Source organism: Bombus affinis, chromosome 16 (assembly GCF_024516045.1).
Source record: "Bombus affinis isolate iyBomAffi1 chromosome 16, iyBomAffi1.2, whole genome shotgun sequence".
In the NCBI taxonomy this organism is placed as follows: Eukaryota; Metazoa; Arthropoda; class Insecta; order Hymenoptera; family Apidae; genus Bombus; species Bombus affinis.
In genome coordinates this window covers 1,198,641-1,216,692 of record NC_066359.1, presented here as the reverse complement: position 1 = coordinate 1,216,692, position 18,052 = coordinate 1,198,641, and the positions used below count along the sequence as shown (strand labels likewise).

General features: G+C 34.6%; 1 protein-coding gene across 7 annotated transcripts; it reads left to right on the top strand.

Moving 5' to 3' along the window:
* The first annotated feature begins 47 nt into the window (after positions 1–47).
* Positions 48–13,010, top strand: LOC126925597 (uncharacterized protein CG3556). Of its 7 annotated transcripts, XR_007714015.1 has the most exons (9): positions 874–1,078; positions 1,741–2,532; positions 3,257–3,364; positions 4,230–4,473; positions 5,568–5,815; positions 7,717–8,106; positions 10,006–10,497; positions 12,092–12,237; positions 12,268–13,010. XR_007714015.1 is itself a non-coding variant. In XM_050741331.1 (8 exons), the coding sequence occupies exons 3-8, from the start codon at positions 3,283–3,285 to the stop codon at positions 12,151–12,153; spliced, it is 1,518 nt and encodes a 505-aa protein (XP_050597288.1). In that variant the 5' UTR covers positions 874–1,078; positions 1,741–2,513; positions 3,257–3,282; the 3' UTR covers positions 12,154–13,010. The 7 variants fall into 7 exon arrangements, 6 of the variants coding, with proteins under 6 accessions (XP_050597290.1, XP_050597289.1, XP_050597288.1 ...); XM_050741331.1 differs by having other exon boundaries at positions 1,741–2,513; positions 12,092–13,010; XM_050741330.1 differs by having other exon boundaries at positions 1,741–2,521; positions 12,092–13,010.
* The last annotated feature ends 5,042 nt before the right edge of the window (positions 13,011–18,052 follow it).

Here is an 18,052-nt window from a genome sequence, read left to right as displayed (position 1 = left end):
AAATTTGATATCTTTAATTAATTAGCAAATCTTTTCTGTCAATATAGGAAAAGTATCCATCGACTATTTGTTCGTATCTACGAATGTTTACTCTATCTATCTTTCATTTGTTATACTCGTACATTTCATGATTGTCCTTGTCCTGACACGTACAGGGTGAGACATCTGATATTGTGATATTGATTACGGTAAGCTTGATTAATGACTAAAACAAGTATTTGTATACTATTGTATTTGTTATGACATTTACTTATATAATAATTAGTTACGTTCAAGTACAATAGTAAATTAATAGTATTAAATTTCATGTCAATTACATATTAAATTTCATATCATTTATCATTAGTAATACTTTCATATAATTACAAAGAATTGATACTGTGGAAATGAAATGCAAGACTTGCTAAAAAACGCTGCATTGGAAGATAAGGTTATGTAAGTACAAATATTTTTTGTAGTCATTATATTTGTCGGAAATCACAAAACTATTTAAATAATCAACTATCAACTATATATATTAATAAGGCTCAATATTGGATCTGTTATGTTTAAGATGTCTATTCATGCCTTGTATATTAATATTTTACTAAATAGATTACTACAAACATATGTTAGATATAAAGTTTTGTAACTTCTCTACTTGTATGTATATACATTCTTGTATTGATTTCAAATTTTATCATATATCTAATCATGATAATCATATCTCATTACAGATTTAACGTAATTTATGTAAAATATATAATATAATATATAAAAGTTTCCTTCATGGTGAATGTCTAAATACTTTCGTGGGTCACGAAATAAATGTTATTTTTATTTCGTATCTGTAACGTGATCTTAAACATGGCGCGCCAATCTGTGTTCTGCAATAACGAGTGAGAAAGAGGGCGATCTTGAAACCCTTTGCACCCCTTATGCGCTCTCATTGCATCGCTCTTAACAGTAGTTGTTCGATTCAACGTGCCTCACTCCAATCCTCGTATTCTTAGGCAATATTAATACCGAAAAATATCCTAAACATTTAAGTGAACGTGCGTTCAAAGACGTGTGTTTTAAGTAGCACGTTTTCGATAAGGTAAGTAAATTGTATATTATGCACAATGTGCATGTGTATTTGCAAAATTTTGGTATTTTATGTTTGTTTGAAATACGTCGATTCTACTTGACCGTTGAGCTGAATCGCGTATCTGTTAGAGGATAGAATTATTTCGATTTCGTTTTTTAATATTTTAGTAGTTGACACGATGGGACGAGATCAAATGTTACAGGACAAAATTCAGTATGAATGTTACTGTATTTGTTATCCTTTCTTTATCTAGTATTAATACTAATGTAGTTCTTGAATAAAATCAATGACAGCTTTTGTGTTGTATCTAAATGTTGTCAGTTTTTACGTTAAATCAAACAAACGAATAAATAAAAAAATGGGTTTGAAAGAAGGAAAAGAATCGAACGCGAAAGCGATCTGCGTAGAAAGCAGAGGGAGTTATCTTTTTCTTTTTGTGCTCGTCCAAACTTTATGTAACTTTTCGTGCTTGTCCAAACTTTATGTAACTTTTTTTCTATTTCGAGTACAAAATCGTACAAAACCGTACAAATTCGACAAATCGAAAGAAAAGGAAGGAAATGTGAGTTATAATTATCAAGCCTATTACAAATTTCCTTGCCGTTGTAGCTCAGTTACTGCAAAACCAAATCCACGTACGTATAAACACATGGTTCCTTTATCGATAACAGATTTCGTAGCCTTCGCTGTGATTGCCTGAAAAATGAAAAAAACCAACGAAATTTCAAAAATGTCGGAACCATACGCAGAGCGTCGAAAGACATTTTTGCAGTGGGACACATTTGGATTCTAGACGTTGAAACAAACTCAAGAATGTACAAAAATTGTACAAATTGACTTGTACAAAAATTTGTTTATTCTTTAAGTTATTATATAAGTAATCGAATTTTATACACTATGCCAATACGTCGAGTTGATAAGCCGATAAGAATAGCAGAAGGGAGTGAAATGATAATGATTGTGGCAAAGGTGGGACAGAGGGTGCGAAGAGAACACGGTGGTGTTGGCAAGTAGGTGCGGGTAAGAGACAGTGACATGAAAAGAAAGAGGCGAACAACTAGGCTCCAGCAGAGAAAAGGAGAACACATGCACATGTATTTACCTATACAGTCAGAGAGTAGCGTGTATATATGTACGTCGGCTGGAAGGATGGCGAATGCCGCGATATCGATCCCACGCAATATTCCCACGCGTTGTTCCCAGTAGCATTTCCGCGGGCGTAGCGACGTCGAACGTGGCCGCGGTGGTGATAGTGTCTTTTTTGCCGGTGTGACCGTTACTTGTCAACTTTCTGCACATTTATACCTATCATTGCTGATATATGCGAATATAATCATTGGCCTTGACCATTGAACACTCGTATTGGCAATCGGGTCTCGATTAAGGAAACGAATGATCGAGCGATTTTCAAGATCCTGAAGAATATAAGAATAGTTGGCTGAAAGTAATAGTGTGAATACAAAGTAATATTTAATAATGCCATAGACTGTGTTTCATAACTGTAAAATCATTCAAGAATCTTCGATCGATTCGTCATTTCCCTTTTTTCCCCCAAAAACAAACTACACGATACTTTTCCCTAGAAAAGGACAGATTACACGTATTGTCTGGAAGGAACAAAAATATTAGAGAACTCAGACGGCTCGTGAAAATGTTTGAATGTGTATAAATATTGAATGAACTTGTAGATGCTTTTTGTGGGTATATTGTGGCTAAGTATACGGAATATTTTGAAATTTCATTGGCACTGTAACGGGTTGACTTGCGATATTCGTTCATATTTTTATCGATAGAATGAAAAAAAATGAAAGCTACATAGAACATTGTTTTACAAGTTCAAAATGTCAAACATTGTAACGAATACTTCGTTTTCTGGAAATTTTCTGTATTTTTGGATATCATGCGAATTCTTAAATTAGTTTGAAATTTTTTTTTAAACGTATCAAAATCCGCAGTATAGTATAGTAATGAGACTGGATTATATATATATATGATATTTGTATTGATTGTATAGGTATTATATTGGTAAAATTTGAAACAAATCTGAAGATATTTCCTACAGAATATTTCAGCCTCAAATTGAAAATTTTAGGGTGGTTTCATAGTTATGAAACGCAGTGTAGATGAAATTAGGCGATGAAAAGTAATAGAACGTTTTAATTATTGTTAATATTTGTTGTCTTTCAGGTAATATCGTGCGATCATCGGTGAAAATGTGGGGAAGAGCAAGTATGGCAGCTGTAATGGTCCTGTTTCTGGCGTGTTTGTGCACGTTGAATGTGGCCTATGCCAAAGGTATAGTTTTTCTTTGCAGTTCTAGCCCTTTGTACTCGTGACTCATCTGTTCACATCGATTTGGATATAAACCCTTTGATAGTGTAATATAGTGACGAGACGAAGAATTCAGAATGATTTATAAAATGACTACAGTCTTTTTGTTGTTTCGATTTTTTGCATATTTTTACATTTCTGGTATATTATCGGAAAAATATGTACTTTCAACTTTTTAAATTATTAGTATAAATAATTAATAATCAATAACAAATTATTCGAAGAAATCGGAAAGGTAATTACGGAAAGAAGTTTCTTTAAGGAGAAAGATCTTCCTTTTCTAAACACACTGTGGTCTCTACATAATTTTTAAACTACCAAATTAATCATTAGGAACAATACTTACTACCATCTTATAAACTCAATAAATTATACATTTGTTGAATTCTATTAGAAAAAATGAACGATGATATATAATGTATATTTTCTTTACATTTCATTTACAATTAAATTATGTTTATTCACTGCTTGGAGTAATGTCGATGGCATTTGTGTTAATAAAAGAAGAATCTTCTTCATCCGACTTATATATTAGAAACTACAATAGAAGCTATCCGAAAATATGGGAGGTTACTTGTAAACCTGATTTTAGACGTTAAAACAATGAAAAGAGTATTTTATAAAAGAGTATTTGTTTCAAACTTCACCAATACATTCACGATTATCGGATCATTGCCAGTGAAATTTCAAAATGTTTCGTACACCACACACAGATAATACCTTTACAAGAAATTACTATATATAAGAGTCCAAATACGTTCATGAGTCATTGTACAGGATACATAATAAAAATAAAAGAAAGTTAACAGGCAATTAATTAAATTTATAGTGGGAGGCATCACAGAGTCCACTTCAAGCGGTACTGATGCGGAAGACATTTTGGAACGAGCAACTGCATGGTTATGGAGTCAACGAAATAAAAATGCTGGTTGGGGAAACGACACTCATCGAGTGTTGCTGGTCCTCCGACTAAGCAATCTCTCGCGAGAGGATAATGTTGCACCTGCCGCTCCCCTCGAACTGCAACTCAGCAGCAAACAAATGGAGCTAGAAATAGTCTTGTTATTATGGAGGTAAAAAATACTCGTTTTTTAATAGTTTCACAACCGGTAGTACAGATAAGTACAAGGATCTATACGTAGTTGGACGACGTTCACAATTGAATTATTTATAACTATAGCAAAAACAATCCTCATTCATGTTCGTCCTTCTCTAGGAAGTCAAGACATCATGACATGTTTGCAGTTCTTCGAGTTTCGAACGTATCCTTAATGGACAGAAAAGTGAAAAGGAACTCCAAAGAGGAATAAAATAAAGCGCAATGTATTGTTAGATGCGGCATCGAAACCCGAAGAATCACAAATACGTTTGTCAAAAAATATTTGTCATCTAGTAAACACCGTGAAAGTTTAAAATCTAAAATTCTTTAATTAAAATTCGGCTATAGATCTTGGTAATTATCGATATCTCGCTCAGCTCACCGATTTCGATGACTTTTGAATATGATTCTGAACAACTGTTTTCTATACATGCAACTGTTTAGTTTCCAAAATATTCGTAAAAAACTGTCAGTGTGTCGTTACAGTGACTTCTGCTTATAATCGTGCGCCCATGACAGCCTATGTGTCAGTATTGGTTGCCGGTCACCTCACATCAGCGCGTTAAAATGGGATCGAATCCAAACCTATATGAACGTTAAACAAAGGACAAAAATTGTTTTGTTTTATTCATCTACCGCGCCGTTGTGAACCGGTTGGCAACCAATACTGACAATATACGCTGTCACGAATGCACAATTGTAGACAGAATTCAGTGTAGTGGTAACGACAGTATTTTGCAAGTTTTGTAAGTATAATCAAGTATGTTGATTTCTTTATCATATTTAAAAATTATCGAAATGAGATGGGTGAGATATCGGTAATTACTTAGATAATTCCTCTTTTTGCAAATTTATATTTTCATACAGTCAATTAATGAAGTAGAATTTAAGCAAACATGCGTTTTATTGAAGATTATAGCGAACACTCTATTTTGAATATATTTTAAACAGTTTTGTATTTTGTATGAGTTTCGTATATCTTTATATCCTTAAGTTTCGCATGAATGCGTAAAAATCCGCAGACTTGTTATTATTCATTCAAAAAATAATGACAGCATTTTTCTATAGACACAGAGAAGTTGGTTTTTCACCGGTTCGACTAGCACGCTACACTCTTGCCTTAAACGCCATGTGCACGGATCCAAGACAGTTTCACGGTCACGACTTGATTGGGACGCTTCAACATCACGAACCACCGACCGATTATGAGTTCGCCCTTACAACGCTAGCTGCGTGCAACGCACAAGCTCATGTAAGGAAAAGACAGATACGTCGATTGCTTGACATTGCGAACGCTGCTCAGGATCACAACGTGGGTGAGTGCTTTCAGAGTTTCCCAATATTCTCCTGATTGAGTCGGAGTTATTAAGAGTTTTTTTATATGGGGATACGCAGGCTCATGAAAGTATTTATAAACATTTGTGTTCGAACATTGGTTTCTATGAATATACAGAGGACGCGTGTTATACAAAACTTCTTAAAATGTCGTTAGTAACGCAATAAGACACGAGCATCATAATTATATGTATCGCAATATGAAACCAATCGGAAAATACACAGTATTGTTCGCTTTAGCTTTCACAGTCTGGGGCAAATCTGCGTGCTTATCTGGCTTGGTGACTTCTGAGAATTTAGCTGATCGCGAGGGAAGACGAAAGAACGAATGTGAGTGAGATATTGATATCGGGTACGAGAGCACGCGGCCTGCAGTGAGGCAATGAGACAACAACGCAACGTTGTTGCGATGCATGCATCGACACTTAGATTTCACGATACATGTTACTATTCATGTAGTTCCATATCAGCGAATCGGTATCAAAGCAGGTATCAAAAGCAACTTGTATGGATGAAAAAATCAGAAACAGATCTTAAGTGGCGAGAAAAGCCCGATTTGGATGCAAGTTTCAACGCGTAGAGGTAGAGGGTAGCATACCAAGCATACCATTGAAGGTAGCCGAAGATAATTTACAGTAGATTCTTATCATTGAATTTTGTTTATCAATCCTTTGAATTAAAAAATCTCTTTGTCCCGATTAACCATCGTTATGCCCATTTCTTCCAAACTTTTAATTTTTTAATTTTTGTAATCAACATAATAATACTGAGAAGAACTGGTAATGCCGAGGCGAACTGATGCTGATGCAAATTTTATGAAACCTATAACGTGTATAGAGAGGGGCCTGCACGTCGAGACTCTATTTCCAAGAACTTTTGGCAAAAATCCGAACACCAAAGCGAACACTACTGTACAGAGAAATTACGAAATATTTATTGCAAACGTATATCTAAGCACATAATAAGTGTTAACTATGATCTCACTGAATATTATTACCGCTTTATTAATATAATGGATAATTGACTGTTTGAAATGAAGTATCACTCAAGAGCAAATGGTCGACATCCTGTTACGGAATTAAATGGATATTGTATCACATGAGTATTTCCCATATTTTAGTCTCGAAAGTATATCTCATACACGTATTGTGATATACGTATATACATTGGCTAAAGAATTGGCAAACATCCTTATTTTCCAATGAAGCGTTTCTTTTATCAGGCTCTATACACATTTCATTTTCTCAGTACCAAATTTTTGCAGACATATGAAAGTACATACCTGTATCTAATTAATTAGTATGCTAGAAATTTGTCAGGATAGGTTTATTCCTTCAAGATTCTGGAGAGATAAATGTCGCGCGGTCCTTCACAGTCACAGTCCGCTTACAAAAAAAGGTATCATTGCCTTCCCTACTCATCCGGCCAAATCCTTTAGACTTTAGATTTAGATAAAGTCTTTATTATTTGGCAATGTGACCTTGCGTCGCGTCAGTCAACTACCTTACGCATCCTCTCTACAAGCTCTATAAACTCTAAACAGTAGCATCACCGACGCTTCGTTTCATAGTTCAACGTCATAGGATCGCGCCGGCTATTGACTTTTCAAACATGCACTCAAGCGTCTTACCAAGATCCTTACCCGAGCCCTCGGCCTAGTCACAAATTACGGTAAGGCTAGATAGCGGTGAGCTATCTGCTACAACGTCGTGAAGAAAATGCATTGCCTCTAACAAGTATGTAAGTGCTATAGTAAATACGATAACGTGCGATTACTTTTTATAGCCCCATATGAAAGAGCTCTTATTGTTAGACTATTTCCGAATTGGTTTCTCAAAACAATCACTTTCCTTCATCTTATAATTTCTCTTTCTGATCTTAGATACCGTCGCAATGGTAATCTTAGCCTTAAGGTGCATCGTTCAGGACCACAGACATCGAAATCTCCATCATTTTGTGCGCAAACCATCGATTGGTTTAGCACAACAGCAAAGACTCGATGGTAGTTTCGGAGACGTTCGTACAACGGCCTTAGTAATGCAAGCCCTCGAGGAAGCAGAAAATGAGCCTGCTGATAATTGGAATAGATCAGCTGCTTTAGCATGGTTAGCCAGTCAGCAACGAGCCGATGGTTCTTTCGCTGGTGATGTTCGTGCGACCGCTGAAGCACTTTTAGGAGTGACACCACGCGGTTTAGCGAGTATCAGAACGCTTGATTGTGGACAAGGACCTAGCGAAACTTCATTACCGAAATTCACTACAAGTGGTAATGGTAAGTACTTTTCCCACTCGTCATTCCTCTTTTCTTCTTTTTCATACACATAAAGGCCCATACAGGCACGTCCGGTAATCGTTAGTCGAGTAATTTAGTAACTTATCGCGTATGAGCATAGAATAATTTAGTCAAATATAATACAATACATTCAATTATTTGGCCCACGAACACTTACTACGGAACCTTTTTTATGGGTATATTATGTGCATTATGCGAAACTCTTTGAAATTTTGCTAGCGTTATATCGATGTTCGCGATCATAATAGTTGAATCTGAAAGCAATGCGAAAATATATATGTCTATAACCTACAAGACATTTATTGCAAATATACAGTTATTGCTAATGAAAAATTAGTATACAACATGAATAATAATTTTAAAACATACGTGTACAATTAGTGGTAAAGACTAATACTTGTACTAATAACTAAAGACTCACTACATATATATGTATTATGGCTTATTAATATAACGACTAATTGAATTGCTTCAATTCAATTGCTCAAATGCTTTGGTTATCTTCGCAAAGTGTATGCTTTTAATACATTCCGTAGTTTGTACGTAGATTTTCAGATCTGTTTCAAATGTTATCAATATGATTTCGATTATTGTCTTTTTACATTGTTAATGAGACTTCAAAGTGTTTTATATAATACAGAATGGTAGAAAAAAGAGGTTCGTAATTTTTAAAGCAGATAGTACTTGTCAAACCATGAAAAAAGTTCTAATGAGCATGGGTCGAAAAATTAACGTTATTAAAATTGTGAATAACTTTGTTTCGATTAAAGCGACTGACATTCTTTTTTTCCTGATTACAAAAGATTCCCTCCATGTGCTCCTTCCATTTCTACATGCGCTTGACTCCTTCATATCAGAGAATTGCATATTCTTTCTAAAATTCCTGGACGTGGAATTCTAATTGTCTCACTGGCATTTTGTATTGACACATAGACATTGAGACGCGCATATATACGCGTCGTTTTCTCTCTTCTATATGTATGTATGTATATGACGGGGCAGCGTATTACATTTTGAATAACTTTTCAAAACCTAATCCTACGAGTAACGAACCTCCCTTTTTTATCATCCTATATATGTATACGCATAAAAAGTTCCGGTAATTATCGATACCTCATCCACCTGATCGATTTTAATGATTTTTGGATGTATGAACAACTTTTTCCTATGTGTACATATAAATCGCTGCTCAGCCTTAGTTTCCGAGGCATTGGCAAAAGTTATCGGTATCACCACAGTGAATTCCTTCACAGCGAATTTTCAATTGCGCATGCGTGACACCGTATACATATGTCTGCATTAACGAACCTTAAGTCTCGCCTCGATGCGGTGGTCGCATATATTGTAACGCCTAACCTAATTCATATCTTTTGTTTGTAATTTATACAGGTTTTGGTTGGGCGCGATTTTATCCCATTAATAATAACACTGGTACTGTAAGGGACACGCAATTATAAGCAGAATTCACAGTAGTAGTATTGACAGTTTTTGCAAATATCTCGAATACTAAGGCGGAGCGGTGGTTACACGTATAGGAAAAAGTTGCTCAAAATATTGATTTCTATGACATATTGAAAAGTCATTGATATCGGTGAAGCGGATGGTACCGATAATTAACAATATTTTCGTGGGCCTCTTTTTGCTCTTTTTGATGAGTACTACATTACATGCATTTGAAGTTTGATAGCAACTTTCTGAAGCACCCTGTATAAAAGGCATTGGGATACAAACAGTCTTTTTCTTGTAGCGTCGATAGTTTTTTTTATGACATTATATTCCAAAGTGAAATTGCTATTTTTCGAGCCCGATCTACGGTATAGTTGCTACCTGTATGCTACAGTTACACAATTTTACAAATATTTCAATGCAATGCCGCAGAGCCAGCGGCGATTCCAGGCAATCGCAACGAGAGTGTATCGATATCTGTAATTTCTGGAAGCAGTATCGCGGGTAATGTTACCGTTGGGAATATCGAAACTAATGGAAACAATGGGAATAACGGGAACAATGGCAATAATGCAGTAAACACGCTCAACACGAGCAATACCGATGGTATGATCGTTACCGCTGCAACACCGATTATGGTGAACGTCTCTTACACTCTATGGGTTGGCAGCAACGTAAACGAGACATACAGTTTGATAGTGACCGCATCTAAAAACGAAACATTTTACGAAGTGATGCTTCTAGCCGCAGAAATGTCACCGCATTTCCAATTTGTTGCATCCGAATGGCCGAATGGGCATTATGTTCACACGATAGCAGGTTACAAAGAGGAACCAATGTCCTATCATTATTGGTTGTTATATCGACTCACTTCTCCGCCAGATCCAGCCTCGCCACCGGGTAATCAACTGGTTGCACCTGGGGGTATGTAAAAGCGGAAAAATACACTGCTCAGTACAATCAAGGGACCACTATACTATCAACTTGCTATTTTTTATTTATTATCATAGATAATCAAGATAAAAGTAAAATAATATTCATAATACTATTTCTAACGTTTGTATTGTATTATAACGTATATTTATATGGTTACTTATTAATTTGTCAATATTTCAATATGGCACTACATCTGTATGTTATGGTTTGTACAAAAGGGGATGATTCAAATGTCGTGTTGCTTATTCCATTAACATACGAACTATTTATTATTTATTAGTAATTTGAAAATATGTAAACAATTTTTTCCTTTTGTTAGTCACTGTACGAAGACTGTAGAGAAAGTACATGATAAGTCACATTTTCTATTTTTCATTAGAAAGCAGTTATGATGCACCAGAAGATATCGTTAATCAAGCTCGTATTACAAAAATTGTCTTTGTATTTTATTTTGAGGTTGAATGTACCTTTCATCCTCTCAAAAATTTGAAAAATATTACTCGTCATAACATTAATTTGAATAACATCAAGATCGACAATTATACAATTCCTCTATCTCTAATAGAGATTTCCAAGATATCTCAAAAAAATATTCGATATCAATTGTAATGACTGTTGAGACTTCCTAAATGTGAAAAAATATTTTGTACAATATTTTGCACACTACATATGAATCTACAAAGTTTTATCAAACTCGAGGTGTCAGACTTGGGTGATTGGCGTCTCTTGTTAAAATTTCCTTAGACTCGTATATACAGGGTGCCGCACGTAATTAGGACAAGTTATACATAGTTCTGAAACGATGAAAGATAGAAAAGAATTTCGCGAAATTGAATAGTTTCGAATAATACATGGTCCAGTGTGTATGTATATCCGTATCCATTCTGGAAGTGATAGGATTTTAAAGATTTTAAGATCATCTCTACTTTTTAAATAGATTTATAAATCTTTCTACATATCAACCGCTGTGTCTTTTGATTCTCTATACACTATACAGAAGTAATAGAATTAAAGGATATTTCAATTTTATATAAAGTTCATTAAATCAAGTATATGGGAGATATGGAAAACATAAACATACAAGTGCTGCATCGTCTTCTTCGTATTTTATACGATAAAAATAAGATTTTACAAAATTAATGTTAAAATCTCTTTTAAACTAAGCAATTTTCCATCTATATGTTTTATTGTATATGTATATATATCTTTTATAGAGAATACAACGATTCAACGATTGGTGTATAAACAAATGGGTATATAGATCTATTTGAAAAAATGGAAGTGATCTTAAAATATTCAAAAGGTTACCAACTTCGGAGTAGTCACCTACTCTAGAACATGTATCATTCAAAAGATTTAAATTTTGTCTAATGAAATTTTGTTCTATCTTTTACCTTTTACTATAGCTATAGTTTGTCCCAGTTACATGGAACACCCTATATACATATTACATATATCCTTAATACCAAGAGTATTTCATGCGTCACTTCCTCGTCCTAATATCGACATATCGACATATGTATGTACATGCATATCATCATCCCAACACCATTACTATGCTCTAACTAGAACAATCTTTTAGGTGTGGATGACCTACAGATCAGCGAGGGAGATCACTATCTGTTCTGGTATAAAAAGCTATGAGAATCTGCAACATGTTGATTTTCGGTTGAACCAAACGAGAACCAGAAGGAGACAAAGGAACGGAACTACTCTGAGTGTGTGTGTGTGGAGAGAGAGAGAGAGAGAGAGAGAGAGAGAGAGAGAGAGAGAGAGAGAGAGAGAATTGAAGAATAAGGAAAATGATGCAAGAACAAAGAGTAAAAATTCTTATCGTTAGTCACGCGAAAAGGGCTCACTTTATTCACTGCCATCGCTAAAACTCACGTACAACACTGTACGCGACATTTTCCTGGAACATCTTCGCATCGTTCGTATGTCATGTTCTTAGGAGGGTGCCGAAGAAAATAGAGCTGGCAGTGACTGATTTTCTCAAACTCTGCTCTAAACCGGAGCCGATTCAATGAATTGGTGAATTGGCGAATTGGCGACACACGACATCGCTACTTGGACTGACGTGGTACGGGGCAATAACGAAAATACCATGAGTACCGTAATTTAAGCTAACAGCATATTTTCTATGAAACTGCAATGCACAACCACATTGTACCTAAGTACTTATACGATATGGCGATAACGTATGACGTATAGTATCAACGTATCGATTGATATTTCAATAAATCCCATATCCATATTATATTAGTAACCTAACCTATTTCTTGGTATCTTGCTGCGCAATTGCTTTATAATCACCGAATTCCTGCGCTACAAGACGAAACGTCTGCTTGCCACGATAAATAACATACACGAAAAAGAAATTTTTCCTCCAGGGGGAAGAATATATTTCGATCGACGGTTTTTGATAATTTGCCTAACGTTGTAATATGTATACAGTATGTTTTGTTTCTTGGAATGAATAAAATGTCAAATTACAAATTGTACATGGCGTTTTATCCCCTCGAAAAACTGCAACATGCACATAGGATACCATTATAAATAGAACTGCATACCTTATTTAAAAAATTATATTTAATATATTTTTCATAGACTCGTTTGTATCATAGATTATATTGTTACATCATTGTCGTTGTATTTATTATTAAAAGAAACTTTTTGTTTCGAAAGAGTTAAGAAGTTCATTATACACAGTTCTTGGAATAGGTAAGGTACAGAAGGTTTTTTAAAAGTTGATAGAGAAACTATTGTGATTAATTCTATCAATGACATTTAAAATCGACTAACACTTGGACGAATCGTGTATTTAATTTCACATACCATTAACAAGGTTTAAAATAAACAATTTAAATTTCATGTATTTCATGGTATATGCGTAGGTGCTACAAAAGGTATTTGTACACCATTGTATTTCTTATTGACTCTAGATACTAATTAGTTCGATTCGACTACAATAAATTTTACATCATTTAATAGTATGTACTTTCATATTCGCAAGAATTTGATACTTTGATGGAAACGATATGCAGAACCTAATAAAAAAGAGCTTCATTGGAGAATAAGGGTACGTATAAATACCTTTTGTAGCCCCTTGTATATCTGTTGGTTTTACAAGGAGATAAGAAATATTGTTTTTGATTATTAATTGCCCATTAATTCATATAGTTTAGCAACATACATGTATCACTAATATAAATTGACGAAAATAATCACATAGCACGTAAATGATTACGCTGTTAAACGGCAGCAGAAGGTTAATTATTTTGCATTAATTACTTGCATAAAGGAAACTGCTTTAGATACTAGCGTTAGCCGCATATTGTTATTTGAAATTGTACCGTAAGTACATGATTGACTCAATGTTATCAGCATCGTAACTTCGATTTATCAGTAATTAGTTGCAATAATAAAGGGAAGTATTGACACAGATCTGTTTCTCATGTAAAATCCTAATAAATCTATACAATATAGATTATTTATCCAATCTCTTATAAATTATAAGATATAAATTTCGACTTTAAAGTTTAAATATGTTCAGTAAATTCCGGTTATTTGGAACACATCGGGACTAGTGTATCATATATATAAATACATACATATATACATATATATCTACGTGTATGTATGTAGGTGCATACGTGAAATGTTATAAAATAAACAAACTAGTTGAAGACAGTTCTGAAACAAGGACAAAGTTACAGCAAGTGGAAACAAACGCGAAATACAACACATAAGCAACGCTCTATGTTGTGTCTATGAAAAAAATGGCAAGGCAAAGAAACGCGGGTCTGATTGGTTATTTCTAAAGGAGCGTTTAGACGATTAATATTATTATGAATGTTATCGTCAATACTCAAGATCCTCAACATTATCCTACGTAACAGACTTTTAGACTCTATACATAATTTGTCGCTTACGCCACTTTGGTCGCTTACGAAAAAGGCATTCGTTTATATTACTTTGTATCTTTTTATATGGACCGTGTAGAGACGTGCGCGTATTTGAGGACGCAACTGTATGATGACTATTTTATTCTCGAGACTTACTAACTGGACTGATCTGTTTTCCTGTTATCGTTGGTCTCATAAAATTGATCAAGTACGCGTACTAGCGATAGGATTGTCTGTCAAATAGCATTTATACATGTATATGTATGACGCCGGAAGAAGAACTTTTTTCCGGTGGTATAGCCAATCGAAACGTTGTATTTTTATACACACATATGTGTGTAAGTAATGGCTTTATTGATAATAATAGTTCATCAAAACTGTCTATGTTGATTCGAAAATAAGCGAAAAATTTGATAGGACAAGCTCTTAGATCATCGCACAGTATAGCATGTAATACTTTCGTTTCAACAATCGTTCGCTGGAGAAAAGCACAAATTATTGCAGTTTTTTTCAAAGTATATGGCGAAAACAGCAACAAAACTGTTTCGCTACATTATGTGAGCGACAGCGACAAAATAGACCGACATTAGTGCGCGGGGGCCCTAATAGACTCAATACGATCATGCAGATAAGCACTCGTTTTGTCCGAAAGCGTCACGTTACAGACAAGACCATATAGCAAAGCGTGATGGAGAGTGAAGAAGAGGAGTAGTCCACTCTTGTCCTTGTGTTGTCCCGTTTGCTATCTTCTCATTCTCGTATAGAGTACTGCAAACTGCAGTCATCTGTCTCAAATAAGCAGCATACTGTCCCAATTAAAGTGAAGAAAACTAGGACTATTTATTCGATTAGGACTTTTTATTTTTTAAATCGTGTTCCAAATAAACTGTTACCTCGATTAATTGCTGTGGCTCAAATAAACGGAATCCATTATATATCGTAATTTATTATTATTATCTTACAAATATGTAAAAGACATTAACAATTCCTTGGCATTTTACCTTTTACTTAACCTCATGAATTGTATTATTTTCGTATAACCTCTTTCCACTACTAATTAATTTTCTTTTTGATCATTCCTCTCGCGTCACGTGTCCTTATGGTGCGTTTAGACTACACCTAACGTGTGAACGCACGTTTCTCCATTCTGACAAAATTTCGTAACTAAAAGGCATAAACGAGTATTCGATTGCTCGTCGAATCGGAGATAGAAAATCCGAATGCTTTAACAGTAAAAGTGCTCTACGCCTTCACGATGAACGTGAACGAATGGAACGTCCGTAGAAATTAGACCGAGCATCTGAAATGTTTAATAGTTATATTGGGACTCGTGACAGTGATATCTGACGAAGGAACTATAATTGACTTAACGGAAAAAGAAAGAAATAGGAGGAGAAGAAACAAGAAAGAAACATTTTAAAATCGCGTTAGCACTGTGAAGAGGTACGATTGTCGCGATTATATTGGTAAACTTTGAAACTTTGAAGATCACACAACTATTTGAACAGTTAATTATTTATTATGTCAATAAGCTACTACATGCAGTGAAACTATCTTTGGTATTAATCGTATGTTCAAGGCTGCCATTCATGCTGTGTACTAATTTTTCACTAATAGTAAGCGTATGTTTTCAATAAATGTCGCGTAACCTCTATGTACATTTTCTGTTAAAAATGACAACGTGAGTTCGCCCTCGCCATCCATATGCAGATGCGCTAGTTACAATAAATAGTAACTAGAAGATAGTTCTAGATACAATCGATAGATTTAATCGATAGGTTTAGGATGTTCTTTTGTTTTTATCCCTAGCCCATGTAAGAAAGTGCGATAAAGGTTTTTCGGCTCAGAACGATATGATAGATTTATCCAAAGAATAAAACAATAGCTATTGTGATCTTACCTCTGAATACAGAAATAACAACATTTTCAGACTGATCTCAAATTTTATTGTTACAATCACGAGTATCGCTATAGCGTTAACGAAATGTCAAACAGTTTCGTATAATGCACATCTTAGTATATTCATAAAAATGTTCTGTGCTAAGCGATCGAATACTTTCGTGAGCTACTGTATTTCATTGAAACTAGTCTCTTCATTTCTCTTTCTCCTCTCTTTTCTTCTTCTCATTTTCCTATTGTTTATAACCATCGATTACATCGCGCCAATTATGCGGATATGGTGAACGAGGATCAGCAAGAGTGTACAGGCGATCGATGCATACGTTCGAGGGAAAAACGAAAACTCAGACAGAGAGTAAAAACCGGCGTGAGGGGGAAAAACATGAAACAGATATCTACGCTTGCGAGATATTAGCCGGGAAATTGTTGACGAGACATTCGCCTGGAAAAATTTGTATGTAATCGGTTCGTGGTAAGTCGATGTTTAAATTTCGACTTGCTACCGTATAGATAAAAATATTGCAGCATAAAAATGCCACGCACACAAGAAACTTCGCAGGCTATGGAAGATACGAACGAAAAGTATTAATAATATCTACTATTGGGTTGGCAACTAAATAGGTAGTATTGACAAAATCCGCGATCATTTAGTTGCCAACCCAATAACATGTAGCGCGTTTAGACCAAATGAGCGAACGCTTATCCTTTATCCGCTTTAAAAAACTTAGAAACAAGAGTGTAAACGAGCCATGCAGCACAAATAACGAATGCCCGGCGAATTGGAAACCGAACATTCGAATGCTTTGACGATGCTCTAAAAGTGTTCTAAAATTCTCTAAAACCGCCTGTTCGATGGTTTTCATTTTCATTGAGGCAAAAGTGAGCCAAGTATAGTACACGCAATATGTACATACGTTCAATGTTGGATTCTTTTCTAAATATGTATACGTAGATGCTAAAAAATGTGCGTGAATATTTTTGATCAGTTTAGAATATTTTTAAGAAGGGAAAAAGCATTTTTATCCAATAACTTTGTAAATCGGATACGTTTATGAAAATTATATTTATAACAGCGCAAGTGTCATTCTGGGTGCAAAAGGTTAAACCTTAAAAAATAGATATCTTATTTTTGAAGAGTCTATTCTTGTATATACTATAAATACGTGGCGATTTATTTATTTATTGATGAGAAATTATTTTCTTATCGTATTTTATAAAAAGAAAAACAACTAATTCATCTTATTAATTGCATATTCCAATTCCAAATTTCCCATTCCTCTTAATCGTCTCTTTTATTTAAATGCGAAAAAAGATTACGTTACATTCAAATTTCGCATTTGAGTTGCTTCGAACGAAACTCGTTCTATTTCAAAGGGATCACCATCTTTAAGGTATTTTCTGCTTTAAATCGCACGCCGTAAAATGCGCACTGTACGACTTTTAACGGATGGTTACGAAAAAGAAACCACAAAATTATTAATCAGAAGAAAAAAGATTATTTCTCTGAAAGAATGATTTCCAAATAATTGGAATTTAATAGATGTTCTACAAAACATTTGTCAAACTATTCCTACGTGGAAAACATTAAGTTGAGTGAAAATTAAGTTTAATTACAAAAACTACAGTGAAATCAAACTGCAATGATTTGATTTTTTATAATTCGTTATCACCGTAGCTACCTGTGCATAATGGTACGTTATAACCCGATTAAATTCATTTTCAAAAGTCAATATATGTAT

Bases quoted from the DNA above. Each gene is read 5' to 3' on its own strand.
- LOC126925597 (XM_050741333.1), top strand. From the start codon at position 3,283: ATGTGGGGAAGAGCAAGTATGGCAGCTGTAATGGTCCTGTTTCTGGCG. The intron at 5,816-7,716 runs GTGAGTGCTTTC...TTCTGATCTTAG, and splicing joins TGCTCAGGATCACAACGTGG to ATACCGTCGCAATGGTAATC. The intron at 10,498-12,091 runs GTATGTAAAAGC...ACAATCTTTTAG, and splicing joins TCAACTGGTTGCACCTGGGG to GTGTGGATGACCTACAGATC.